The sequence below is a fragment of the Muntiacus reevesi genome, chromosome 2, assembly GCF_963930625.1.
Source record: "Muntiacus reevesi chromosome 2, mMunRee1.1, whole genome shotgun sequence".
NCBI classification, from domain to species: Eukaryota; Metazoa; Chordata; class Mammalia; order Artiodactyla; family Cervidae; genus Muntiacus; species Muntiacus reevesi.
This window is the reverse complement of record NC_089250.1, coordinates 147,349,492-147,376,903: the sequence shown is the minus strand read 5'-3', so window position 1 is coordinate 147,376,903 and position 27,412 is coordinate 147,349,492. Positions and strand designations below refer to the sequence as shown.

The window sequence follows — 27,412 nt, the reverse complement described above, 5'->3', positions numbered from 1 at the left end:
GAGGTCGATGGGCAGATCTCCGCGGGGGACGCTGGGTCAGCCGCCCCCTAACTCTCACGGTCCACCTTAAGGAGCCTCCGCGGCAGGGAGGAGAGGCGGGTGTTTTGTTCTTATAAGGAGGAAAAGTTTCTTTGACATCTAGGAAATGAGTAACTCTGAAGTCCTCTAGAGCCCGGCGGATGGGGGCCAGAAGGCGGGAGCCGGCCGAGGTATCGCCGCCCCCGTCCCTCTAATTGTCGGGCGGGACGCTCAGCAGCAGCCGCGGCCAGACCGCGGATTCTGGGGGCCCCGGGACCCGCGAGCGCGGCCGGGACTCCCGCGATCCCTCCTGCCTCGGGGAGCGGGAACCGAAGCCGAAGGTAAGTAGTGGGCCCGTGGCCGCGAGGCTCTGCGTCCTCCCGAAGCATCTCATGCGCTGGAAGGAAGAGGGACCAGGCGGAGCTGCGCCGGAGATGGAGGCGGATTGGAGCGGCGCGCCCGCTCAGCCCCCCGGGTTGGGACTGACTTGAGGGACTGGGGTATGGCGCCCGAGCACAGGCGGGGGTGGGGGTGGGGGCCTGTCCTCTCTCCGCGCCGTGCGGGGTCCTGCATCCCAGCCTCTCCTCTCTGGCTTCTCCCCGGTCGCTGAGACCCCAGTGGGCGCTGCATTGGAGCCCCGCACGGCGGCAGCCACTCCCCCCGGCTCACCGAACCGCGATGCCGGAAGCGGGACCGCGTTATTGTTTCTACCGCCCCGAAGATCCGTTACTTTGGACCGTGTGAGCAGAGCTCTGGAGCTGAAAGAGTAGTCGAGTCGCCCTGCTTCTTAGCCAGCTCCCTTCCATCCTTCCTTCCCCCTCCTGGAAGGAGAGAGTAGGTATGAAGTCTTTGTTTTCTAGGTTTAACGTAGTGAAGCCATGAGGTTGCTTGGAGGCGGGATAAAGCCCCCGCCTCTTCCTCTTTCTGGGCTATTAGTGGAGGAGACCCCACGCCGTGCAAAATTTCCTCTTGGGGATGCTACTGGCCTCCACCTGACCTCTAGTAGCATCCCAGACCCTTTCCCAGAGTTTCCAACTTCCGGCTGCGATTTGGAGGAACTCTGATGCTCCAGGACTGGGCTTCCCATCCAAAACGCTCCTATTCTTGAAAAACAAAAGTGCTGTGTCCCAGGAAGGACAAGTATTTTACTGAACCTCAGGGATCACACTTTGCCTTTTGCTCCTCAGAAAGCTGTGAGAACTACCCCTTCTTACACCCCGCCCCACCTCGAGGACTAGAAGAGTACCTGGTACTGGTGGATCCTTTTGAATGTAAATCAGTTCAGAGTCCTATTTTGGTGGGGAGGAGGGAGTGGGGAGTGGGGGGGGGTTCTTCTTTTGGATTTGACCCAGGGTTCTTCCCTTTCATAAACTAGTTCTACTGCTGAGTGGCTGCCAAGTAAAGCAAACCTGTGCAGGGTGCAGTCCCAGGTCCAAGCCAGCCTTGCAAAAAGGCCTGGTGCACAGGTAGAATTGCTGCCTTTCACCTCTCGTCTATAGCATAATGGGCTGTGCTTTTGAGTCCTCTCTCCAGCCTACAGGCCTGAAGTGGCTTTTATTGTTTGCTAATTCCCTGTGTGCTGCTGCTGCTGCTCCAGGCCATCCTGCCCTCATATTTTCCACTTGTGGGTAACCATAAAGTGGTTAGGCTGACTCTCCAATGGAAAGAGTTTTGTTCAAGTGCCATCCTCCAGCTCGGCAATTTTCAAAGATTCGGCAGTTTCAAGCTCCAACTTTCGGGTGGCAAGGATCTGAACTTTTAACCTCATGCCATCAGCCCAGAAGTTGTCACCAAGAACGCTTCCCAGCTCCTGCAGCATGCATGAGAGAAACAAAGACAGGGTGTGTGGGTGAACTTTTTATCTGAGGGCAAAAAGTGGAGGAACTTCTGGTAGAGTCTTCTAGCAAAATTGCCCACCTGAAAAGGTATTGTCTGGGAGGAACCTGGTCTTGTGTTTTTTTCCTTCTTGGACCCCCTGGGATCAATAAAGGGAAAAAGATGGAGGATTCTGTCTGGAGGAGAAGTATCTCTGGGTGGAGGGCTGGAGTACACATCCCTGTTCTCACTTGTCCTCAGGGGAGAGAATGGAATGCCATGAGAGTTGGGAAAGTGTTTCTTGTCAGGGAGAAGGGAATGACTGGCAGTATTTCCTCCATTGATGAGAAACCTAGGGGACGGTGGCTCTGGCCTTCAGGAATCTCCAACTTTGTCACTCGAGAGAAGGAGTAGACTTGCTCTGTCTAGTCTCAGAGATTCACAGGGTGGGAGAAGCAGGAGATGGATTTTACTTACTCAGAAATAAGGAGGAACTTGGTGACAACTGGAGCGCCTCAGTAGTTAAGGCGCTGCCATCACTGTCAGGAGACAGGTGACCATCAACAATTATGAAGGAGATGGTCCCTCCAGAGTCCCAGACTCTGTGGCTCCATGTTTGGGGTGCAGAGTCCCCTCAATTGGAGGGCAGCCCTGGGGGGCCCTTGGGGAAAGCTTTACCCCACGAGCCTGCTAAGGGAGGGATAAGTGCACCAGATGTGCTAGACAGCTGAGGAGCAGGACCTTGCTTGTGGCTGGGACTAATCTTGTCTAGCTGGGGAAGGGGATGGAGCCGAGAGAGTGCTAAGAGCTGACAATAATAACCTCCAAAACTGCTGCTAGCCTGTTCGATCATCTGCATGAATTAGAACAAGGTGCTTCCTCTTAACAAGAAGATGGCACCTTGGTATCATTTAGAAAACAGGGGCTTCATCTGGGTGGACAGAGCCAAGGCATATAGCTGTGCAAGCTGGCATGTGAGCTTGATTCATCCTTACCACTCTCCCAGCCAGCTGTTCTTGAGCAATATACCACCCATACAACCATACACAGCAGCCTGATAACCAATTATTGAGGGCTTAACATTTGCCAGGCTTTTTTTTCCCCCAAAATCACTTTGCCTATATTAACTCATTTAATCTTCTCAGTAGCCCAGTGACATAGGTATTGGTATCTCCATTCTATAGTTAAGCAAACTAAGTCACAGAGAGGTGTAGTGTTCAGAAGCCTGGAAGACACTGAGCATTCACAGAGCAAGAAGCAGGTGAAGTTTCAAAAGCTAGTTTGGTTGGGGCCCCTCCTGAGAAAGAGATAAGAGTGATTGCTCTTTTCTTTGTCAGAGGAAGGAAACCCACTACCAGCTCAGATGGAGGAAGATGGAAAACTTATCTGGCAGCTTAAAGAAAGGAAAGAGAGAGGCAGGCCTGGGCCAAGCCTCAGATGTCTTTCCTTCTTAATCACTGGGCAGTGTGACATCGCACATCCAGTCTGGGGCCTGTCCTGAGGGTGATGAGTAAGTGCTGCCTGGGTGTGGTGCAGAGGAAAGGGGCCATGCAGGGTCCCAGACCTGGGCAGAGAATGTCTGAGCGAATGGACGACGGAAGAAGTATCTGAACACGCTCTCCTGACACTTGCAAGCTCTGCAGCCCCATCCCTGTCCAGTGCTGTTCGTCTGCAGACGCCCTTCCCAAGCTCATCCAGAAAGACTTTGCAAAACTGCATTTCACAGCTCTGTATATGTGGTCACTTATTTTTCACCCTATGCATTACAGCACTTAATTAGCTGGAATGGAGCATTTTACTATCTGCTGTCTATAGACAGTATTTTAAACAAAATAGACTTCTCAGCTAATGGGAAATTCATCATGGCCTTGGAAAGGGTCGACTGGTGCCTAGACGATTTCCCATGTCATGTAACCTGTCCCAGAATCTGGCTCTTAGCCTCACACATTTAGAAACCCTATCTCCACAATTTTCAGAACAGTTTGGACTTGAGCTACTGAGTCATCTACAGAGAACTCTTGTACACTACAAAGTGTACAAATAAAATTGCTAGCGTATTAATTTGCAAGAAGACTGTAACCATTGTAGAGCCAGTGATACTGGCTTCTTGAGTCCTGGGAGAGCCAATGGGGAACAAAAAATCAGAAGGCAGCTTGTGCTTGGCACAGCTGGATTCAGGTCAGGGGAGGCAGAAGGCAGGGGCAGCAATGGTCCAATAGCATGGACTCTGTTCACTTCTGTGGCCCCATCACCAATGAAGAAATGCCTGTCAGGTAGATCAGCAGTCCTATATGTCATGTGTCTCTCCTTAGCCAGTCCCTCAAGGGCAGTGTTTGCCAGTAGGATGTCCCCCTGTCCTCTTTCAGAATTTAGCATTTTTTATTTTATGTACTTATTTTATTTAGTGCTTTCTAAGCAGTAGCTCCCAGCTACATTAAGTTGTATTTGCATAAGTTAAACAACTACTATAAAATTTCAGGGTTGTCGGTTCAGGCCACAGGGGTAAATGCAAACCAAGGAGATGGTCACGTGGCCTGGATGGGTCAATAAGAAGTCAAGTATAGAGCAAAGAAACATGGTCCTTAGTCAGCACAGATACTCAACGAACTGGAAGGGCCAGGACTGACCACTTACTGCAGCCTCAGTGTGAACATGAGGGTGACATAGTCCTAAGTCCTTCTTTGGCTGTCTGAACCACCTGGTCTGCCCAGCTGGCCTCCTTGGATTTAAAGGTTCTCCCTAGTCTCGGTCCAGGTGCCCCAGAGCCGAGGAGGTATGACTCACATCGACTTTGACTTAGGGCAGGCTTGGGTTGAGTCCTGGCTCCAGACCTCAGGAGTTGGGCAAGTGCTTTGACTGTTCCAAGCCTCGGCTCTGTCATTAGTGAAATGTGGACAACCCCTCGCAGGGCCTGCTTACAAACCTCTGTGATGGTGCCTGGTGCAGACCAGTCTCTGGCTTAAAGACAGTGGAGGTCAATGGAGGATCAGCATTCTCTGCCAGATTGGGACCTCACTTCCCCACTGCTTCCTCCTCTTAGCTCTGGGCAAAGGGCAAGGCCACAGGGACCCGGACTCTCCCAGATGGTGAGAAGGAGATTGGTGCCCTGGTGTGGGGTTCATTCAGAGCTGAGGGTAAAGCTACCCATCCCGACCTTTTCACCAACACTAGGAGAGGGAAAGCCAGGTTTGAGGCATGAACTGAATAGGCACCCAGAGGGGAGAGAGGGGGAGGTTTTTCTGGGACAGGAAGAGGATCATTTGGTTGTGCCCACGAGGTGTACAGGGTCCACCTGGGCAGTTTGGAACCTGGGACGTCTTCCTGTAGGAAGCTCAAGTCCCTTCATCCACGTGGCCCACCCCATGACATCAGCAGAATGGAAGCATCTCACCAGTGACATCACTGTTGCCTAAGGCAACAGACACCTCCACCTTAAGTTATACTGGGAGGAACAAGAGCCACCTAACTGTAAGACACATGTTGAAGGGAAGGAGCACCTGAAAGTGCTACATCCACAGGTGTGTTCCTCGGGATGGGCTTGGGGAAGAGGGCAAGACTGCAAGGCCGAGGTCTAGGCTATGAGCCTTTTGATGGAGGGTCTTCAGGCCTTGGGTTTGCTCCAGGCCCAAAGTACTGACAGCTGCCTTCTTGTTTGGGTCTCTGAGCTGCAACTCAGAAAAAGAAGGATGCCTCCTGAGGGGCTTCTTGTGGCTTCCATGGCTCTGGGCCTCCCTTCTACAACCTGAATCAGTCTGCTAAGGGAATAGGGTGAGAGCAGACAGGAGTGGTGATGGGGAGGTCAGAAAAGGGGCTTTCCCTTCTTCACCTCCTCCCTCTAAAGGGAAGTAAGAAACATGGCCTCCTTCCTGGGGAGACTGACCTAAGAGAGAACCTTCGTTCATTGATGGAACAAGTATGCTCTTACTGTGTACCTACAAAGTGCTTGACACTGTGCTGGGGCTTCAGTAGCCTCACGGGGCCTTGTGATCAGATGCACACAGAGGAAGATTATGCAGAATCCACTGCCCCAGGGGTGGCTACCAACTGGAAATAGAAACAAGGTCTCTGAGTCTGCCTTTCACCCAGCTCTGGCATGCCCCATGGAATTCTAAGTGGGTTACATGAGACCTGTGGAATCCTTTCCTCCCCAGCAGTTTATGTGGGAATCTGAGGGTGTCTGAGATATACTGGAGAGTTGGTGAGAGGTGTTAGCGAGGACAGCCATGGATGTCCATGGTGTCCTGCCTAAGGACAGAATCTGACAAAGTCTGAGTGTCAGTGGTGAGAGGACAACAGGAAGACTGCCAACCCCAGGTCCTCTTTTGCTCTGTGATATTGACACACAGGACTCAGTTTCTGTGTCTGTTTAATGGGGACAGTAACAACCAGAAGCAGATAATATTCAGTGCACTTGAGATCCTCTGATGGAACTCCTAAGAAAAAAATTCAAAGCCCACAGTGTTTAACAGACTCACTTCCAAAACCCTTGCTGTGCCCAGGAGGAGGGGCTCCCCTTTGTAGCTCTCCTGAGCTTCCTCCCTCCAGGTCACTTCCCTGTGCGCGGATGCAGGAGGGTCTCCTACCCCTACCTCAAACTACAGGGAGGGCGTTGTGCTCATGATTGCCCACCAGTTGATGCAAAACCACGTGCTCATAACAAACAGTTCTCCTGGGAGCTTGTTTCAATAGCCTTCTTAGTAGCAGTCTGGGGACCCGCCTGGAGTTCCTGAAAAGGTCCTTTGTTTGCTGACTTTGTTTCAGAGTCGCTGAGGAGGTAGGCATGCCTGGGCCAGAGGGAAAGAGAGCGGGGATGCCTGGGCTCCACCCTTGTGTGCCTCCTCTGAATGCCCCCATACATCCCTGCCTCTTCCTCCTAATGCCTCACCCCTACACGCACTGCCCAGGGTCTCAAGAGACCTCATTCCTCTTTCCCCATCCACTGCACAAGAGGGTTCCCCATCCTTTGAACTGAAAAATCATCTCATATCCAGGGTCACACACCCAGCATCTCTGGATGGAAGGAGCATCATGGCTTCATTAAGTCTGACTCCTTGGATCATGCCCACATTTCACCTGAATTGTCACCTGTTTCTCCCATGGACAGAAGAGCCTGGTGGACTATAGTCCATGGGGTCGCAAAGAGTCAGACACGACTGAGCACATTGACCAAGAGAGTTTCCCTAAATGGTACAGGGAAGGAAAGCCCATAGGTGCATGTCTGATGATTCACAGGTCTCTGAGCAGCATGGTATCACGGAAGGACCAGCGGCTTGAAAGTCGGGCAGTCCTGGCTTCAAATCCCAGTTCGGTGGTGTTGGTGTGGGTGGCCGCCCCTCTCTGTGCCTCCTTTTGAGGTTTATTGTGAGGATGACATAGCAAAGTAAAGTTTTGCATCATGCTTGAATCTCAATAGATGGAGTGTATCGGTTGCTATTTACTAAGCCCTACCCCGGGTGTCAGGGCCCTGCAGCTTGTCTGGTGTCCTCCAGAAAGACCGAGCTGCTTGTCACTCTACCAAGGATCGCTCTTCTGTTTCTTCCCGTGCCTGATTTGCATCTCACTGTGTCATCCTTCATTTGTCTTCCTTTTCTCCAAGGCTCTCAAGCAAGGAGGTGGGTGTCAAGGGGAGAGGTAGCTGAGGGTCAGATAACTTGTGTTGGAGTTCACTCCTGGGACGCCACTGTGGTCGGTGGTGGTGGTTAGCCAGCCTGCAGTTAGCAGAGGGCTGTACAGACCTAAAGTGGCTGTGGTCTGTCCCTAGGGGTATGCTCACATTTCCCAAGGCACTGACCACTGTTAGGGCTTTACTTTGCTTTTCAGATGGTAGGGTGCCTCCCAGGGGGAAAAAAAAAACTTAGAATTTACTTTATCCAGGATGCCCCACTCCACTCCCATTTCAAATTCCTCCTCCAGAGAATACAGGCAGTGAAGTTCTTTTCCTAGTCCTGACTTCATTCATTCATTCAGCAAGCATCCATGCAGCACCTTTAATGCCGGGTATCAGAGACCAGCACTGGTTTCTCCTTCTAGGTGCTCAGAAATGGTGGAGGAGCTCTCAGTGTTGCTGCCAGATGGTCAGGGCGGGGAGCTGTGAACTTCCCAGGTGCCAAACTTCCTGCTGTCCCTTGGTGGCAGCCCCTGGGGCCTTTAGAAGAAAACAGGAGGTAGAGGTGACAACTTTCCCCTGTCCCCGAGCTTCTGGGGTTGCTTCAGGAATGTAGGCTGTCTAACCTCTGCCCAGAGGAGTCCCTAAGATGCACCCAGCAGGATTTAACAAATCAAAACGGAGACCTGGCCTCCTTACCAATGCCAATGCCAGGAACAATGTCCTTTACGGAGCACGAGCATGTGACTGCCATGCCATGAAGTCGGTGTTACTATTACAGCAAGTGGGAGAGCCAGGATTCAAATCCAGGCCTCTGATTCCAGAGTCTGGCCCTTCTCTATAAAGGAAGCCTCTACAAAGTGTTAAGCCCTTCTCAGCTGAAGAGCTTTGGACTATTTCTTTCTGGGTGGGCTTGAGGTGGCAAGATGTATCAGTGGCAGCTTGCAGCGCATCCCAGCCTGACCCATGTGTACCTGCCATTGGTTCTGGGACACCTACTGTGTGCCAGGGGTAGCCTCGGGCAGAAGCTAGGACAGAGCGTGGGCATCCTCACAACAATGTCATCACTCTTAACCCTGTGGCCGGAAAACCGTGTGGTTGTAGATGGTGGTTTTGTGTAATTCACAGGGAGGGTGACTGTGTTCCTGGGTGATTCTGGGGGTCATTTTTCTTACAGTTTCCAGGTCCCCCTGGAGGAGGAGGACTGGTTTGCTCAGACTGGTGTGGCCCTGGTGAGGGAGGTCCCTGCAGCGGAGAGCCCAGCCAAGAAGCCAACCGCAGCGCTTATGTTTTTTACAGCTGGGTTGGCCTCCTTCTTGCCTTTGAGTCTCTTGCTGTTCCCCTTTATTAAGATGAAAGGGGTCTTTAGATCTTTGCAGTCACGGGGCGGCGTGACTCTGTGTGTGTGTGTGTGTGTGTGTGTGTGTGTGTGTGTATGTGCAGGAGGCCTAGAGCACTTCCGTTCCTCCCCACCTCTCTCCCCCTCTCCCAGCCCAGCTGGGGCCCAGACTGTGTGTCAGGTATGCCCAAGCCTCAGGGACCAGGGTGGGAACACAGCCTGGGATTTCACCGTGGTGGGGGCCAGCACCCCTCTAAGCCTGAACGGAGTAAGAGGCGATGGGGAGGGAGGGGGGAGGGAAGAGGTGGGGAGTGGGGGAACTGGCTGTTCGGGGGCCCATCTCTCCTGCCCAGAGAGGCCCGGGTGTCTCCCTGAGCTGGGCTCTTTGTTCCACCCCAGGGAAGGTGGCTGCTGGGCACTGAGAGTCTACTTAATCCCTCCATCCCCGGCTCAGCTCTGAGAGGGGCCAGTGGGTGGGCCGGCGGGTCTTCCCTTCCCTTTGTTGTCCTTTGTATTTACTCTCAGCTTCCTGCTCCACCCCCTTGAGTCCCTCCCCTAAGCTTGAGTGTTTGCTGTGGTCTGGAGCCTGCTTCCCGCCCCCTGCTGCAGACCTCCCTCCCTGTCCCAGGGCAAAAGCGGGGTTTGCCCTGAGCATTTGCTGCTGTGCCTGGAAGCCTGGGGTGTAGCAAACACAGGGTGCAGGGAGAGACAGGGGACAGTTTGGGGAGCCCTGGTGTGGCCACCCTCAAGTGAGTATTCATGCTCCCTCTGGGCAGCTGCTCTTGGGAGTGAGATGGGGCCCAGGGGCAGAGGAGACTTCCCAGAAACACTAGTTTAAGCCAAGCCAATGTCTGACATTCTGAAGGACTGCTTCGCTGTGGGACACAGTTAGTACTGTACTTCTGTTGTTAAAATGCACCATGTAACTTCAAGTCTAGAAACCTGGTGTGGGAATTGGGTTTCAAGGGAAGTCCTTGGGTACACACCTGCTGTAGGAAATGCATGGAGGGTGTTTATAGAAGCCTTTAGAAAGCAAATGTCTCCATATGCAGGGTGTAAGCCAGTGGGTCCCCAAGGTCACCGTGTCCTTGGCACAGTGAGCAGGTGGCCCTGCATATGGTCTGTGCCAGGTGCTGTGCAGAATGTCAAGGCACACAGGCCCACCTTGACCCCAGAGGAGCCCAAACCACGGAAGGCAGTGGGATACGACCAGAGCTCAGGCCAACAGCTCCCTGTGATGAAGCAGCAGCCTGGGGTCCACTGGGGAGACCTCAGGGTCCAGAACCGCTGGCCTGGCACAGTGTCTGGCTCCTCCGCTCTCTTCCTACTTGTGTGACCTTGAGCAATTGCTCAACCTCTCATTGCCTTGGGCTTCTGCCTGGGAAATGGGGCTGCTGCACAGGCAAATGAGCCAAGTACAAAGCCTTGAGGAGCAAGTCTCTGTTGGGTCCCTACTTGGGTCACATATCTGGAGACACCATCTACACTAGTGCCAGATGCCCGCCTGCACTTGAGAGGTTTAGTAAATAGGCTGTCTCTTCCCCTTGTTCGTCTGTCCCCTTCAAGAAAAGGATTTGTCTCGAGCTGGGGGAAGAGATGATCCAGAAGACTTTGGGAAGCGGTTTCTGACATGGGCTGACTGTGAGGACTGTACGATGGGGTTAGGTGTGGACGTTGTGGGGAATGGTGGGGAAGTAAGTCTAGGAGGTGTTCAGAGGACAGTAGATAATTTCAAGTGGCCTGGGGAGGAGGGAAGGGAACCGAGGGGGTCCCCTGACTGAACTAGAGTTCAGACCTGTGTCTCATGGGCACAGGATCTCCCTGAAGTGGGGTAGGGAGACCTCCAGGGCCAGGGCTACCTGAGGTGGCTGGGAATTAGGGGAGAGCTCAGAGGAGCTGATTCCAAAGGACCACACCCGGCCAGGAGGGAGAGCCCAATAGTGTGGTATCCTCCACTTGGAATCCCAGGTGATGGCTGGTTTGCTCCTGGTGACCAGCAGAAATGGGAAGGTGGGTGGCCAGGCTGGGATGCGCTATGAGACTGCATTGGCCACCTAAGGGTTGTTGTAACTGAAGATCACAAACATGGTGGCTTGAAACAACAGGTTTCTGCTCTCTCATAGCTGTGGAGGCCAAAAGTCTGAAATCAAGGTACTCCAAGGACCATGCTCCCTCCAAATGCCCTAAGGAAGAATCCTCTGTTGCCTTTCCAGCTTCCCATGGCTCCAGACCTTCGTGGGCTATGGAGCATTACTCCAGCCTCTGCTCCATCTTCCATCACCTTCTCCTCTTTGTCTGTTTTCTCCTTTTCTCTCTCTTTAGAAGGACAGTTGTCTTTGCATTCAGGGTGATCGAGAAGTGTCTCATCTCAAGATGCTTCATTAAATTACATGTGTAAAGACCCTTTGTGCAAATTACAGCCCCATTCACAGGGTCTGGGTATGAGCACATGGACTTGTCCGGTTGAGGGCTGCCATCCAACAGCAGTAACCTGTATTCCAGGAGCCTTGGGGAGGATGAATGAGAGAGGAGGGTGTGGGCCCCGACTCAGGGCTGCCAGGGGAGCCCTTCCTTGTCTCTGTGACTGCAGCCTCCTTGTTATCCCTTAGCTTCTGAGACCCCAGGCCTTAGTCTGTCTGTCTGTCTCTCAGTCCCAAGAATTTTACTGTGATTTTCCATGATGCCTTGTGGTTCAGGGCCTCAGTGGTGGGAGAGTCAGGCTGCAAAGCTGGACAGAAGGATGCCCTGTCCTTCTTGGGAGACTGATGGCCTCCCTGTCTTGTCCATCCCTTGCCGGCCGAGGGACGTGCATGGGATGCGGTGGAGGAGCGGGAACTGGAGGGATGTGGGCTGTCCCATCCGTCTGGGCAGAGTCCAGGCCACTGTACTTGCTGTACCTGGGCTGACCGGCTGCTTGACCCCAGTCCAGAGGATGGGGTTGGCATCCTGGTGGCACTGTGGAAGCTCCTCCCCTCTTCTGAGAGTGGGCCTGGTGGAAACTCTACATTCTGGCGGGTGTGAGCGGGCTCCCTCAGGGAGTCTGGCCAGTGTGGCCACGTGCGGCCACAGCAGAGCTCCCATCAGGGGAAAGGCCTCTCCCCTCCAGTGTACAGTTCCCCACGGGCCCATCGGTCGGTGGTCCACCTCCCTGGGAGTCGGGGAGGGGGCTCTGCTTTCTCCCTTGTTCTGCCCTGCTCCCCCACCCCCACCAGGGCCAGGGCCAATCTTGACCCCTGGCGTTTCCCTGGGTTAGGAAGGGGTGGTGAGGGTGCAGCTCTCGGTCCTGGGAACCACAGGCCTTGGACTGTAAGCTGATTGCTGCTCAGAGCCCGCCCATTAGACCACATGGTCACCCTCTTTCCTTCTCGTCCCTGGAGAGGCCGTGGAAGGCACATGTAAGCCCCAGGCACCGGCTGGTTAGGATTAACTGAGGGTGGCTGCTGGGGCCGACTAGAAGACCCTGGAATAGAGTCAGCACTGGACTTGGAGTGAAAAGTTGAGCGGTGGGGGAGGGTATTTCAGGGAATCCTGGATGCAAAGGCGCTAGCTAGCAGGTGGCGGTGTGGCTGAGGGGGAAAAGTGTGGAGATTCCTGGGGTCACAGGCAGCCTTGAGTGGAATGCTGGGTGGGGAGTGGGGGGCGGCAGTGGGCGGGGAGAGGAGGCCTGTGAGGGGCAGCAGACTCTGGGTGGCCCACTGATACAGTTTATTTGGCTCACATGGATTTCAAAGAATTTTTGAAAGAGTGGACAGCAGAGTAAAATTGAGATGTTGGTCAAATGCAGATTTCTGGCTTCTCTTGGAGGAATCAGAACAGATCATGCCATCTTGGGTGCATCGAACATGTTATGGTGGCTTCCCCAGAGAAGGCCTGAGTGGCCCAGGTGTCCAGCACCTGCACTGAGCTATTTACAGTGGGGCAGTGTCCCCTCCCCACTCCATCCCCACATCACCACCACTCCTGCCCCCTGGAAGGCAAAAAAGAGATAAAGGAAGGAGCCCAGTGGCCACGAAAGTGGCAGGTCTGAGGAAGTGGCAGGCTGAGGGCAAGAAGGAGGTCCTGCCCACCGGTGGGAGAAATTAAAGGTGATGCAGTAGAAGGTGGGGGTTGCTGCAAAGACACTGAAAAGAGGAAGCCCTGGGGGCCCAAAACTGCACCCTTTCTACCCACTTTCTCAACTAATTTTGGTCCTCTTCCTTCCTCTTTGCTTGCCCGCCCCTCCCTCTCCGCCCAGGCCTCAGGCCAGCCAGCACCCAGTTCCCACCCCTAGAGCTGTTCCCACCCCTCTCCCTGAAGTTCCCATGCCCCATCCACTTGCAGGGTGCAGGTGAAGAGACCCCAGCCTGAAATGCACTGGTGGAGGCTGTCTGCCTTGCCCAGGGGGGACCTCTCTCCTCTCCAGCAGGGGAGTCCTGAGAGGTGGCAGCCAGTGCCTGCAGCGCTGCCCTTACGGCACCGTCTATGCTGTCTGTCTGTCTGTCCCCTGGCCCAGAGTCAGGCAGCGAGGAAGCAATGTGTGAGACCCAGCACTCACACAGCCGGCCATTCCTCCCTAGTATGTGATAAGCCAACTCCCACTGACGCTGGGCGCCTGCGCCCCGTGTGTGGTGCCTGGAGGAGTGGGGTGGGGATGGAGATGGTGTTCAGCTTCGAGCCCTTGCTGGCACTGCAGGTAGAAAGGCAGGGACATGGCATAAACCCACCCAGTAAAGAGCGGGGATGTGGCCTGACCCACAGGGGTCTGGAAAAGAGCAGGCTCCCCGGAGGAGGGACCCCGAGCCAGCCCTGAACGGTGGGTGCTCTTGAACAGCAGGGAAGCTGCTCAGACACCAGCATGCGACATGGCCTCTGCCAAGAGAGAAGAGTGGAATCGGGCATGAGACAGACAGACCAGGCATAAGACAGACAGACTGCATCACCAGGGCTCAGACAGCCTGTTCCAGGGGCCCAAATTCCAAACCAAGACTCAGGGTCAAACTTGCACTCTGCATTCCACCTCTCTTTGCTTATAGTCCTGTTTTTCCAAGGCCTAGGAAGCTTGGGGTCAGCCAACCTGATGATTTTGGTGGTCGCCACTGGCAGGGAAGCCAGGGAGGTGTCACCAGGAGGGAGAGGTTTCCTGTCAGCCCCTGGGGGGATGGAAGGAGTAAAGCAGACGCGGAAGGCAGGCTTCATCAGAGACTGCAGTCCAGGAAATCTTAGAGGCTGCCCAGTGAAGCTCCCTGACCACCAGTCTCTTCCCAAGATAGAGATGCCACAACCACCTCTCTGGTGTTCCGAAAATTAAATGACAAAACACACACAGAGTAATTAGCTTCCTGTTAGCTGTTAATGAAAACATCACCTTTCACTAATCCTCTTCTGCCTGTGAGGGTCCACAGTCTGCCTGGACCACTTCCACCTTCACCCACTCTCCCAGTCAAGTGTATTTCCTCATTATGCCTCAGTTTCCCCATCTGTAAAATGGGGCTTAGATGAGTACCACTCTAAGTTCTGACTTTCTTAAATTTGTGGATTTATTTCCCCTTAACAACATGTATCTCATTGGCCAGGACTGTGAAACTCCAGCACAAGGCCAGGGACACAGGAGGGGTTCAGCCCAAACTTTGGACAGTTTGGGTCTCCTTTAGCCACTTCTTTCTTGGCAGGCCCAGAACCTAAGCAACAGGAAAGTGACTCCAGTCACCCCATGGACCTGGGCTGTCAGTGCGTTCCCCTGCCATCAGCCCACCTCCCTGTTCCATTTTGTAAGGACACATAGATTCTCCTTTCAGCTCTGAAGATGATGCCAGGGCCTGAGCTACGTCTGCCGTGGTAATTAGCAGAGCTAATTGCATCTGAGAGGCTAGGCGTAGGGCAAACCCTTGGCGAGTGCCAGGATCTGGGCTGCAGGGACACTGTGGAGTCCCACCCTCCTCCTCCCTAGAAGCCTGCCTGGCTTGGGAAGGGGTGGGTCTCCGACTGGAGTGGGCATTAGAACCACCTAGAGGTGCTGGCCCCACCCCTGGAATTTCTGATCAGTAGGTTTGGAGCTGCACCTGAAAATTTGCTCTTCTAACAGTTAGAACTGGACATGGAATGACAGACTGGTTCCAAATAGGAAAAGGAGTACGTCAAGGCTGTATATTGTCACCCTACTTATTTAACTTATATTCAGAGTACATCATGAGAAATGCTGGGATGGAGAAAGCACAGGCTGGAATCAAGATTGCCGGGAGAAATATCAATAACTTCAGATACGCAGATGACACCACCCTTATGGCAGAAAGTGAAGAAGAAGTAAAGAGCCTCTTGATGAAAGTGAAAGAGGAGAGGAAAAAGCTGGCTTAAAAATCAACATTCAGAAAACTAAGATCATGGCATCCGATCCCATCACTGCATGGCAAATAGATGGGGAAACAGTGGAAACAGTGGCTGACTTTATTTTTCTGGGCTCCAAAATCAGATGGTGCAGCAATATGCAGATGGTGATTGTAGCCATGAAATTAAAAGATGCTTACTCCTTGGAAGGAAAGTTATGACCAACCTAGACAGCATATTAAAAAGCAGAGACTACTTTGCCAACAAAGGTCCATCTAGTCAAGGCTATGGTTTTTCCAGTGGTCATATATGGATGTGAGAGTTGGACTATAAAGAAAGCTGAGCACAGAAGAATTGATCCTTTTGAACTGTGGTGTTGGAGAAGACTCTTGAGAGTCCCTTGGACTGCAAGGAGATCAAGCCAGTCAACCCTAAAGGAGATCAGTCCTGGGTGTTCATTGTAAGGACTGATGTTGAAGCTGAAACTCTAATACTTTGGCCACCTGATGCGAAGAGCTGACTCATTGGAAAAGATCCTGATGCTGGGAAAGATTGAGGGCAGGAGGAGAAGGGGGCAACAAAGGATGAGATGGTTGGATGGCATCACCGACTCGATGGGCATGAATTTGAGTAAACTCCGGGAGCTGGTAATGAACAGGGAGGCCTGGCGTGCTGCGGTTCATGGGGTCGCAAAGAGTTGGACACGACTGAGCAAATGAACTGAACTGAACTGAATACATCTCCAAGTGATGTTAGGGATACTGAGCCACAACCACATTGGAACTGCTGTCCCTGGGCTGGCTGGAGGCAGAGGGCCTGGCTGCTGGGCTGCTGAGAAAGGCACCCCCACTGCTGAGGCCACAGTCAGCCAGCCCCAGGTGAGGGCAGGTGGATGACAGAGCCAGGCAGGTGTTGATGAACACTTTATAGGGCTGGACACAGGCTCCTGCTGTTCTCCATTTGCTGTTGGGAATTCTGCCTGGAAGGAAAGGGGCGTGGTGGATATGGAACCAGGTCTGTGGGAGCAGAGAAGATTTACAGACAAAGAAGTTCCCACAAAGAACAGCAATGAAACTCTCTCTTCAGTATTGTAGCCTATTGTTCATTCTGTCTGCCTCTTGCATGGATTGTAGTGTTTTCACTACTGAGGATCCTGCCACCCTCATCCTTGTGGGCCCTGTAGCACCCAGCATGTTCCTTGCACAGTATTAAGTGTGGGACGATCCCCTGGAGGAGGGCATGGCACCACACTCCAGTGTTCCTGCCTGGAGAATTCCAACACTTTTACTTCACTAGGGTGTGCTGGGCACTGCTCACAGCAACCCCTGTAACTTTCTAAGTGGTGGGTGTTACCCCTGTTTCACGGGTGGGTTAACCAAAGCCCAAGATTAGAAGTAATTTTCTAGCCACACAACTAGAAAAGCCACAGCTAGGCTGAAAAAGCCTACTCTGACTGTCTCCACCAAAGCACAAGTTGCTTCCACTGTGTTATGTTTGTGCATGAGTGCTAAGTTGCTTCAGTCCTGTCCAGACTCTTTGCGACCCTATGGATTGCAAGCCCCCCAGGCTCCTCTGTCCATGGCATTCTCCAGGCAAGAATACTGGAGAGGGTTGCCATGCCCTCTTCCAGGGGATCTTCCCTACCCAGGGATCGAACCCGGATCTCCTGCATTTCAGGCAGATTCTTTACCATCTGAGCTACCAGGGAAGCCCCACATCTTAGTGAGGGCTTGGTAAAATGAAGTGTATCACTGTTTTGTTTTGTTTTGGCCATGTGGCATGCAGAATCTTAGTTCCCTGACCAGGGATGGAACCAATTCCCCTGCATTGAGAGTGCAGAGTCTGAACCACTAGATGGCTAAGGAAGCCCCACTGTTAAACAACTCTTAGTGGCGTTTATTGGATTAAGCTGTGGTGGGGGTGCCTCAGGGGCCTGGGGCATGTGGAAATGAGGGACCCACAGAAGGAAGGGGAGGTCTTAGATTTCTCCCCAGGGTCTGGGGCGCCCAGCCAGGCTCAGAGTAAGGGTTCGAGTAGACCATTGGTCCAGGCTGACCACACGCAGCGCTCCGCCCCAGCCCCTGCTGCCCCGGTGACCCTGGACATTTGCCAGGCTAAGTTTAGCCATGAGCTGCATGGGCTGCCACACTCTGTGGGCAGGGGCGGGGGTGGAGAGGAACTCAGCAGGTTTCCTGCCTGCTTCCTGGAAGCAGACCCACAAGTGACCCAGGTTTATATTCAAAACTGAACCCAGCTGGATGTCTCAGACTACATGTATGGGGCAGCCTTGCAGAGGTAAGAGATTTGGGCTAAGGCAGAGGTGGAATACTTAAATCTGGGGGAAAGGGACCCTTTGGTGAGGAGTGTGTGTGTGTGTTTTGTGTGTGTGTGTGTACCTGCATGTATCCACAGTTTTGTGAGAGGCTGTAGCTGCTGTCCTGCCCCTGTGGTCTCCAGAAGTCCCAGCATCCAGACTCTCTCCCTCATTCTTCTGACCCCCAAGGACCCTGGGGCAGTTCGTGTGACTTGGCTTGGGGAGGGGAAGTAATGGAGGCTTCCAACCCAGCCGCACCTAGTGCACACTCAGCAGCCCCGCCCTGTTCCCCATCACTTAGACCACAGGCAAAGCCGGCCTGCACAAAGGGTATCAGGAGCGAGGCAACAGCTGGGATCCCACCCCATCCCCAGGAGGGCGGAGGTGGTTTAAACTAGAAGTGAGTCAGAGGGAACTCTACCTCCAGGAAGATCCAAGGCTCGGAAGGCTTCGCGCACCGCCCCCCCCATACCCCGCCCCCCGTTGCTGGGGGGCAGGGTGGATGGAGTGGTTTACCGAGGAACGGCCGGCTTAGGGGAGCATTTTGTGCTTTCAGAGCACTTTTGAGCGTGTGTTCCTCCACACCCTTGGGACTGGGGTAAGGTTGGTGTGCTTGACAGGTGAGATAATAAGCCCATAGAGGCCAAGGAGGAAGGAGCTGGTGTCGTAATGTCTTACCCCATGCTGGGCACTGCTCAGCACCTGAGTTGGATGGTCTTGCTTAACCTCCCCTCTCTATGAAGGAGGGCCTGCTGTTAGCTCCATCTCACAGGTAAAGCGGTGAAACCCGAGAGAAGCCAAGTGACTCACCCACAACCCCTCGGCAAGGGACAGAGTCACGGTTCAAACCTGGGCCTGTCTCTACAGCCCAGGGTCCTTTGTGATTCCTGCTCCTTTTGAGTCTTGTTCATAACCTTACTGTTGCTAGTGTTCCTATGGCTGCCTGTATCCCCTGTAGGGGCATTTGTTTGGCCCACTGCATCTGTAGACCCCTGTAGGCAGGTTCATCTATTATTCCCATCCCATCACAGCTAACCTTTTATATGAAAATTTGCTCAGGGGCAAGCATTTTGGACTTCCCTAGTAGCTCAGATGTTAAATATCCGCCTGCAATGGAGGAGACCTGGGTTCGATCCCTGGTTTGGGAAGATCCCCTGGAGAAGAAAATGGCAACCCATATATCCTTGCCTGGAAAATTCCATGGACAGAGGAGCCTGGCGGGCTGTAGTCCATGGGGTCGCAAAGAGTTGGACACGACTGAGTAACTAACACACAAGCATTTTGCCGAGTGCTTTCTGTGCATTATTTCCTTTACAACAGCAGGTGTTATTATTCCCATTTTATAGATGAAAAGACTGAGATTCTGAAAAGTTGAGCGGTTTATCCAAGGTCACATATCTAGTAGTGCACATGCTGGTGCTAACCCAGTCTGTCCCCTCCAGAGTCCATCCTTGGCCTCTCATCACAGTGTTGATTGCTCCAGTTGATTTGGAGTTTTGAAACTTGCCTGCCTTAGTTTAGCAGATCATCTTGCAACAGGCATGAGGACATACACAGGGAGCCCTTGGAAACTGTTCAATAGAGAAAAGGAGGACTTCTCAGTTTTAAGACTTAGTGATGGCACCGCACTCCCCAGCTGGTGGCACCCTACCCTGGAAACTGACTTCAAGAATCAGGTGTTGCCAAAGACTTTGGCTGTGACTTGTCAGGGCCTGCTTGTGCCCAAATGTGGCTGGCTATAGTACAGGCCCTTTAGGGCCTCAAAACACCCAATTATCTCCTGACTGACTGCTGCCTGGTATTCTACTATTATGTATGTTGTGTGTATTAGTCGCCTGATCGTGTCTTACTCTTTGCGACTCCATGGATGGTAGCCGGCCAAGCTCCTCTGTCCATGGGATTTCCCAGGCAAGAATACTGGAGTGGGCTGCCATTTCCATACTAGTACTCCACACCTTTATCCTAAAGTTCTGATCCATGTATATCAGCCAGCCTTACAGTTTTTTCCTGGACCACCCTGGTCAAATTTTCCACTGATGCTTCTCTAATGTAGAAACCAGGGCTGGCCTGTTCATGCAATTATCCAGCATGCTGCTTCTTGTCTTGGGGCAGAGAAACTGGCTGGCTGCCCCCTGCACTTTTTCCTCACCCTCCCTCCCTCCCAGCCCAACTTCCTCCACTTTCTCCTGTCCTCCATTGACTTCTCAAGTGAAAATGCCTAAGTGTCTCAAAGCTCCCCTCTTAGGCCTGATCGTAACTACACTGAATTCTGCTGTTGCTGGACCTCCCCACCCCCAACACTTTTGGTTCTTGCTAATGAGGAGGGGTCACCTCTGAGCAGCAGATTTTGCCCAAGTGTGAAAACTCAGGCTATCTACGTCCTGGCACTGCCAGGTAGAACCTGCAGAGGTGTCATTGTTATTCAGCCACCCAGTCGTGTCCAACTCTGTAACCACATGGACTGTAGTATGCCAGGCCTCACCATCTGCCGGAGTTTGCCCAAGTTCATATTCATTGCCTCGGTGATGCCATCCAGAGGTGTTCTTAACCTAGTGATAGATACCTGTTTCTTGGTACCATTAGGGTAAGAACCAGAACATGTGGCTTTCAGGGTGCAAATTCAAGGTCAAGGGATGGGGCTCCTATCAGGTCTGTTGGCATGCACTGAGGCAGAGGTGGGGGCTCTTGGTTCTCCAGCAATGACCTCCTTTGTCCATTTGCTTTCCTAGCTGAGGTCCCCAACAGGAAGTGGGCGGGGCAAATGTGGAAAAGGCCAATTGTTACTTCCCAAGATTCCAGCCAGGGTAAAGAGAAGGTATAATATAAGGGTTATGATGTGAGACAGTCCTTGGAAGACTTTAATGTGGATGGTATTATAATGCAGATTCTCATTCCGTGGGTCTGGGGTGGGCCCAAGATTCTGCATTTCTAACAAATTCCCAGGGGATGTTGTAGCTGCACAGTCTGAACAGCAAGTATTATAAGGGGTTAGTCCTTACCCCGAAGTCACTTGAGACCTAAAAATCCTGGAGGAATGGCACATCTCCTTTCACAATTAAGAAGTCAGGTTAGAAGTTCAGATGACTAGTGAGAGGAAAGTCAATGACTCAGTCACTCTGGTTGTTCCCTAGATTGTCAGGGGAAAGATCCAGGATCAGCCAGGAGAACAGTGTCTGAATTTGAGGTGGGGTCTTCCAATCAAAAGGAGAGGTTTTTATTGGGGGTATATAAGGGCTCAAGATTGTTTTAGCTACTGCTCAGTAAACATATGCTGTGTGCCGTGCTGTGTAGGTAGTTTGCTTGAACAATGAATTCATTAACATGATGACCTTCTGGGTGCTCTGGCTTTCCTTTTGTACAGTAAGGAAACTAGGGCTCAGAGGGGTGAGTTAACATGCCCAAGGTCACACAGCTAATTCAGTGAGCGACAGGGCTGACTTTGCAACCCAGCCCTTCCATTCTTAACCACTAGGCTATACTGTACCAAGGAATCAGCCATTCACTGAGGGGGAAGAAAGGGTGTCTCATACAGGATTATTTTGGTTTCAAGTGTTAGAAAAGAAACTGACTTAAACAAAAAGAGAATATATTGAGAATCCCTGGTTGCCTAGTGGTTAGAATTCTGGGCTTTCACTGCCAGGCCGTTTCAATTCCTGGTCAGGGAACTGAGATACTGCAAGCCATGTGGTGCAGTCAAAATAAAAAAGGAATGTATTGATTTATATGACCACAAGGTCCAGAGGTAATGGCTTCAGGCACTGCTGCGTCCATGTTGGCATCTCTGTCTGGCAGATCTCCCTTTGAGGTAGCTAGAGAGCCAATAGCAGGTGTAATCCCTCAGGGTTCCCTCAGCAACCCTAGGCAACAGGGTGAGTCTTTCTCCCCATTGGTCCCAACAAATCCTACCTCTGTCTCCCACTGGCCAGAGCAAGTCATAAACTCATCCAGAAACAACCACTGCCAGGGTAAGGAGGAGTATGAAGTAGTCTTGGGCCGGGCTTATATCCTCACCCCTTGACTGGGGGTGAGTTCATCCCCACCGAAATCACGAGGACTAGGAGTAGAAAAGATTCAGTTCCCAGGGGAAGTGGGTACTGCTATTAGAAAAGACTGTTTAGGCAGACAGAAACAGGTCCACCTCTGTGGTGGTTTAGCCGGGATGCTGGTGTGGGACTTCAGGGTTCTTGTTCCCAACAAGGCCGGGCTGTGGGTTGGGTGGGCCGGAGGGCAGTGGGAGGGAACGACAAGGGAGTAAGCGGTGTTGAGGAAAGCTCAGTGTGACCATCAGTGTCTCTCTGTTCCCAGGAAAGCTGCCGCCATGGCCCTGGGGCTCTTCCGGGTGTGCCTAGTGGTGGTGACGGCCATCATCAACCACCCGCTGCTGTTCCCGCGAGAGAACGCCACGGTCCCCGAGAACGAGGAGGAGATCATCCGCCAGATGCAGGCGCACCAGGAGAAGCTGCAGCTGGAACAGCTGCGCCTGGAGGAGGAGATGGCGCGGCTGGCGGCCGACAAGGAGGCCGAGAAGGAGGCACTGGAGCGGGTGGCGGAGGAGGGCCAGCAGCAGAATGAGAGCCGCACCGCCTGGGACCTGTGGAGCACTCTCTGCATGATCCTCTTCCTGGTGATCGAGGTGTGGCGGCAAGACCACCAGGACGCGCCCTCGCCCGAGTGCCTGGGCTCGGATGAGGACGAGCTGCCCGACCTGCAGGGCGCCCCGCTCCGGGGCCTCACCCTGCCCAACAGGGCCACGCTCGACCACTTTTACGAGCGCTGCATCCGGGGGGCCACGGCTGACGCCGCCCGCACCCGGGAGTTTGTGGAAGGCTTCGTGGATGACTTGCTGGAAGCCCTGAGGAGCCTGTGCAGCCGGGACTCGGACATGGAGGTGGAGGACTTCATCGGCGTGGACAGCATGTACGAGAACTGGCAGGTGAACAAGCCTCTGCTGTGCGACCTCTTCGTGCCCTTCATGCCCCCGGAGCCCTACCACTTCCACCCAGAGCTCTGGTGCTCCAGCCGCTCCGTGCCTTTGGATCGCCAGGGCTATGGCCAGATCAAGGTGGTCCGGGCCGACGAGGACACGCTGGGCTGTATCTGCGGCAAGACCAAGCTTGGAGAAGACATGCTGTGTCTCCTCCACGGCAGGAACAATGTGGTGCGCCGCGGCAGCAAGGCCGCAGACCCGCTGTGTGCCCCCGACTCCCCATACCTGGACACCATGCGCGTCATGAAGTGGTTCCAGACCGCCCTCACCAGAGCCTGGCACCGCATCGCCCACAAGTACGAGTTCGACCTGGCCTTTGGCCAGCTGGACACCCCGGGGTCCCTCAAGATCAGGTTCCGCTCGGGGAAGTTCATGCCCTTCAATCTCATTCCCGTGATCCAGTGTGACGACTCTGACCTGTACTTCGTCTCCCACCTAGCCCGGGAGCCCGGCGAGGGGACCCAGGCACCCAGCACCGATTGGCTCCTGTCCTTCGCTGTCTACGAGCGCCACTTCCTCAGGGTAACTTCGAAGGCACTGCCCGACGGCGCCTGCCACCTCAGCTGCTTGCAGATCGCCTCCTTCCTGCTCTCAAAGCAGAGCCGCCTGACCGGTCCCAGCGGGTTGGGCAACTACCACCTGAAGACCGCCCTTCTGCACCTCTTGCTCGCCCGGCGGCCCGCCGACTGGAAGGCCGAGCAGCTCAACGCTCGTCTCCACGAGCTGCTCTGCTTCCTGGAGAAGAGCCTGCTGGAGAAGAAGCTCCAGCACTTTTTCATCGGCAACCGCAAGGTGCCAGAGGCCATGGGGCTCCCTGAGGCCGTGCGCAGGGCGGAGCCTCTCAACCTCTTCCGGCCCTTTGTCCTACAGCGAAGTCTGTACCGGAAGACAGTGGACTCCTTCTATGAGATGCTCAAGAATGCCCCAGCACTCATTAGCGAGTACTCCCTCCATATCACCTCAGACCATGCCAGCCTGCCCCCCAAAACTGTCATCTTGTAGAGCATCCACACACAGAGGGCCAGGTCACAGGGCATCCTATGCGTTTACACCCCTGGGGGCATCTGCAGGCCCTGGCCTGGGAAGACGGCAGGCTTTATAGGGTGCCATGGCTCAGCCTGTCAGGGAAGTCAAACCCTATAACACAGAGGAAATGGAATTCCAAGCCAAAACTGGTTTGCTTTCATGCCATTGCAACTTGCCAGTTGAAGCTATTGTCTGGGTTTAGGGACTGATCCTCTGCAGCTGACTTTTGGATCACTCCCAGTGACAAAGCTGATGATAGAACTCTATGGATGCTGAGTTACGGGACAATGCAAACGGCACAAACAACGATTTGGGTGTGATTCTTTTTATATCCCAGGTCCAATCTTTACTTGAATATCAACAAAGGATCTACAGGAATGCTAACAGGAACCCAAGTTAAGATCCTGCACCCTGAGTTTCCAGTAACCCTTGGCCGCAGGCATCTGCAGCCAAACAATGGGCATCAATATGGGAATTTGCAGCGTTCCATCCATAGCCCACACTATAGGGATCCCCACTGTGGCTGCCATTTTTATACTGTTTGGAGAAAAGACTTGAAGAGGTTTGTAGCCCGAGTGGCTAACGTCTCTGTTGTACAGAAGTGGGTACCTGGCAGAGAGAAGTTGAAGTTGGCCGTTGTTTCAGCTCCACATCTCACTCAAGGTGCACCCGTTTCTCTCTGCCCCTTCCCCTTGGATGCTGCATTTTGAACCCTGTATGGGCCACATACCATGTGGGTACAAGCTCAGTGGCTCCTCACCCTCATTTGTCTCCACAGCTGGTCTCTCCAGCCACCAATATGTTGGGAGGTGGAGGCACTGAAGGTGGAAGATGAGAGAGAAAAAAGGGCACTCACAGGGTGCCTGGGGTGAAGGACGGAGCCTGGTACCTGGGGTGCTAGAGTCTGGCCTGAAGTCTGGCTTTCAGAGAAGATGCCCAGTTCAGAGAAGATCATAGAGATGAGGGATGCCATAGCCCTGGGTTTCCCTCAGGGTTCCAATCTTAGAGCAAAGGGTGCCCAGAAGCTAGATCTGTTGTGGAAGCCCAGCTCCACATGCAGGCCCCACATTCCCTTGGTTGGTCATTCCAGTGGGGTTCCCTCAGTGCACAGAACCGCCCTTTCTGGATGGGCTTTGCTGGCCACACAGATGACCAGCACCCGAAGAGCCTGACAGAGACTTGCTTGACTGGAACACACGAAGACAGACTATAGGCACAGCCCACAGGCCTCAGAGAGGGCACCTTGGCACTACTGGGCTGTGGTCCCTGGGCAGGCACTAGAGCCTGCGGTCAGAGTTGGCCTCCATCTCCAGGCCTGGCTCACGGGGGCTTGAAGCCGCTCCCTCCTCTGTTTGTGGCTTTGCTAGCCCTCTGGGAGCTCTTCTCTTGGCATCGCTTCAGTCACCCTGCAGAGGGCCGAGCAGAAAGCAAGGATGAATGCTCCTTTCTCAGCACTCTCTCTCCAGGGCTGAAGCTGCCCATACCTCCCAGACTCATGCCTGATTCCTTGGGGGTGTCAGGCTTACCATGAATGAAGAAAAGATCCTGTTTCTGCCCCAGGAGTGCTCTCACCGAGCCTTGGAAATTTCCAGAAGATGGACAGTTTGCCTGACAGGGTTAATTCACAGTGGTTGGCTCAGCTGTGATGAGGCATTACAGACTGTAGGAAGCTTTCCACGTGAGATGGGGTTAGACTGAGCAGCTCCTGGGCTTGCTCAGGAGCTCCTGAGCAGCTCCCCAGGCCCACATGGTCTCTAGCAATAACCCTAAGCAACCATTCTATGGGGATTCATTTCCAGAGTTGGGGTGAATTTCCTTATTTATTGTCACCCATGCCTTTACTTTCCGATCTTCATCCTCATCTGATGTACTTTGAAGAGACCCCAGTGACCAAGAACCAATCTCCTTAAGCCAAGATCAAGCTTCAGTCTCCCCCAGCTTCTCCTTTGCTTCCAGGAGAAAATTCACCAAAAAATTACCTCCTGGCCTCTTGTTTATACAGAGACAACAACTGAGCGGGGAAATGGGGATCTTTTATGCACCAGAGCTGCTTCTGAAGCAGGAAGCAGCAGGACTCTTGGTGTTTCATGCTGCCTTATTTATATTAAAGGAAGAATTAAATTCTTGCAAGGAGTAGAAACTGGTAACGGTATTTGTTTTTAACTTCAGGAAATCTGTGAGCTTCCCAGGGCAGAACTGGGGAGAGGGTGGATTTCCTACTGACAAGAGGAAGCTTTCACTCCCTTTTTTATTCTTATGCTTTTGGAAAACTTAAAAATTGCAGAATAGAGTATTTCTGGCCCATCTCTGAGGCAGCCTGCAGAGTTTCAGAAAGGGCCTTTGAAAGCCAGCTATAGGGTGGATTTCAACACAAAACCTTGTTTCACAGAGCTGATTGTGTGCAGAGAATGTGGGGGCCTGGGAGGAACTTGAAGCTTTTGACTTGAAAACAGATTGCCTTATAAACAGAAGAGTTCTAGGCCTGAAGGGCACTTAGGCCTTTTCACTAAGGACAACTTTCTCCAAGGAATCTCTTTTCTTCCCAAGGATGCTAGACTTTACCCAGTGTCTGCTCACTTGCTATGCCAAATGCCCAGGACTTTTTCTGTGCATCTTGGCAATTGAAATGAGTAGGCTGGCCTGAAGCCACAAGGTTGGTTAGGTTGAAGGAGGACCCCTCCTCCCTCCTCAAAACCACAGCCCCTTTCTCTACCTTGTCAAAGCACAGCTTAAGTTGAGAACCTGCTTTGTGATCAAACCAGCACTTGTTTGTAATCAAGGCTGTCATCAGAATAACATGAAGAGCTAGGTCAAATACCCAGACACCAACTTGAACCTACAGAGCACCCAGGTAAGGCTCCTAAAGCACCCTCAAGTGAATGATGATACCCCCTAGTTGAGTATGGCTTTTCACTTCCTTTCCAAAACTGTTAGAACACAGGCCTGGTAGGAGCCAATGAGCCTGCTTGGGATCTGTGGTCCAAGGGGAATCTGGCACCCCACAGGCTTCTGAGAATGCACTAGTGGTATGAGAAGCAGGATGCGGAAGGCAAAGCTGGTGAGCACTCCTTTCTGGCAGGTCAGGTTTGGGTATCACTGGCATGTGGCTTCCTGGGCCACAGAGCATACTTCAGTGGAGTCTCTAATAGTTCAGTGCAGGAATCTGCCTTTGGCCAAGTTCCCCAGGTGATGCTGGAAGTCCAAGAACCCGTGATAACTGGAGGATTAGGGAAGGCCTCACGGTCAGGCACTGCCGGACTGTTTCTCAAAGCTAGGCAGGACTGCCCAGGGAAAGCATTTCAGCCAGAACCGTGGAGTGAGAGCAGGAAAGCACCGTGTGTGTGTATGTGTGTGGCAGCAGTCAGCGAATGTCCCGGAAGTTCTAACTGAAGTCATTCTGCAGAGCGTGATTCAGAACGTTCTCATACCCTGTCTGGTCTCTGCCCCATGGGATAGAGCGGGAAGATTGTTTGGTTTGGCCAGTGGATACAAGCAGAGAGAGCCAAGAACCAGTGACAGAGTGTGGCCCTCAGTTCACCTCCCCCGCCCCCTCCCCTGCCTCGCTGCCTCACCCCCTCCCACTACCCTGGAGGGACATCTTTCAGAGTTAACATTTTTCCTCGCCATCCAAAGATAGTTTGTTTTTCCAACTCATGGTTTTTTGTTTTTTTTTTAAACTAAAACAATGTAGTCATGATTAAAAAATCCAGCCACTGACAGAAAAATGAAGTAACATAAAAGCCCCCACTCTTGACTTCTCAGCCCATTTCCCCCAGCATTAACAAGTAGGAAGTGTCTTGTGTATCCTTCCAGCGTCCTGTGTGGGTGCATGTGTGCGTGTTAAGTCACTTCAGTCGTGTCTGACTTTGCGACCCTTTGGACTATAGCCGGCCCAGACTCCTCTGTCCGTGGGATTCTCCAGGCAAGAATACTGGAGTGGGTTGCCATGCCCTCCTCCAGGGGAGCTTCCCCACCCAGGGATTGAACTTCTCTTACGTTTCCTGCATT

At 52.9% G+C, this 27,412-nt stretch overlaps 2 protein-coding genes across 2 annotated transcripts in view; one reads left to right on the top strand and one right to left on the bottom strand.

The window, feature by feature from the left end:
• Positions 1-27,412, bottom strand: part of CFAP58 (cilia and flagella associated protein 58) — a 171,101-nt gene that overhangs the window by 118,282 nt on the left and 25,407 nt on the right. The gene's annotated exons all lie outside the window — the stretch shown is intronic.
• On the top strand, positions 172-25,544 carry ITPRIP (inositol 1,4,5-trisphosphate receptor interacting protein). The gene is made up of 2 exons (XM_065923286.1): positions 172-359; positions 21,697-25,544. The coding sequence occupies exon 2, from the start codon at positions 21,710-21,712 to the stop codon at positions 23,378-23,380; it is 1,671 nt and encodes a 556-aa protein (XP_065779358.1). The 5' UTR covers positions 172-359; positions 21,697-21,709; the 3' UTR covers positions 23,381-25,544.

Excerpts from the sequence above, each read along its gene's own strand:
- ITPRIP (XM_065923286.1), top strand. The coding sequence starts at position 21,710 with ATGGCCCTGGGGCTCTTCCGGGTGTGCCTAGTGGTGGTGACGGCCATC.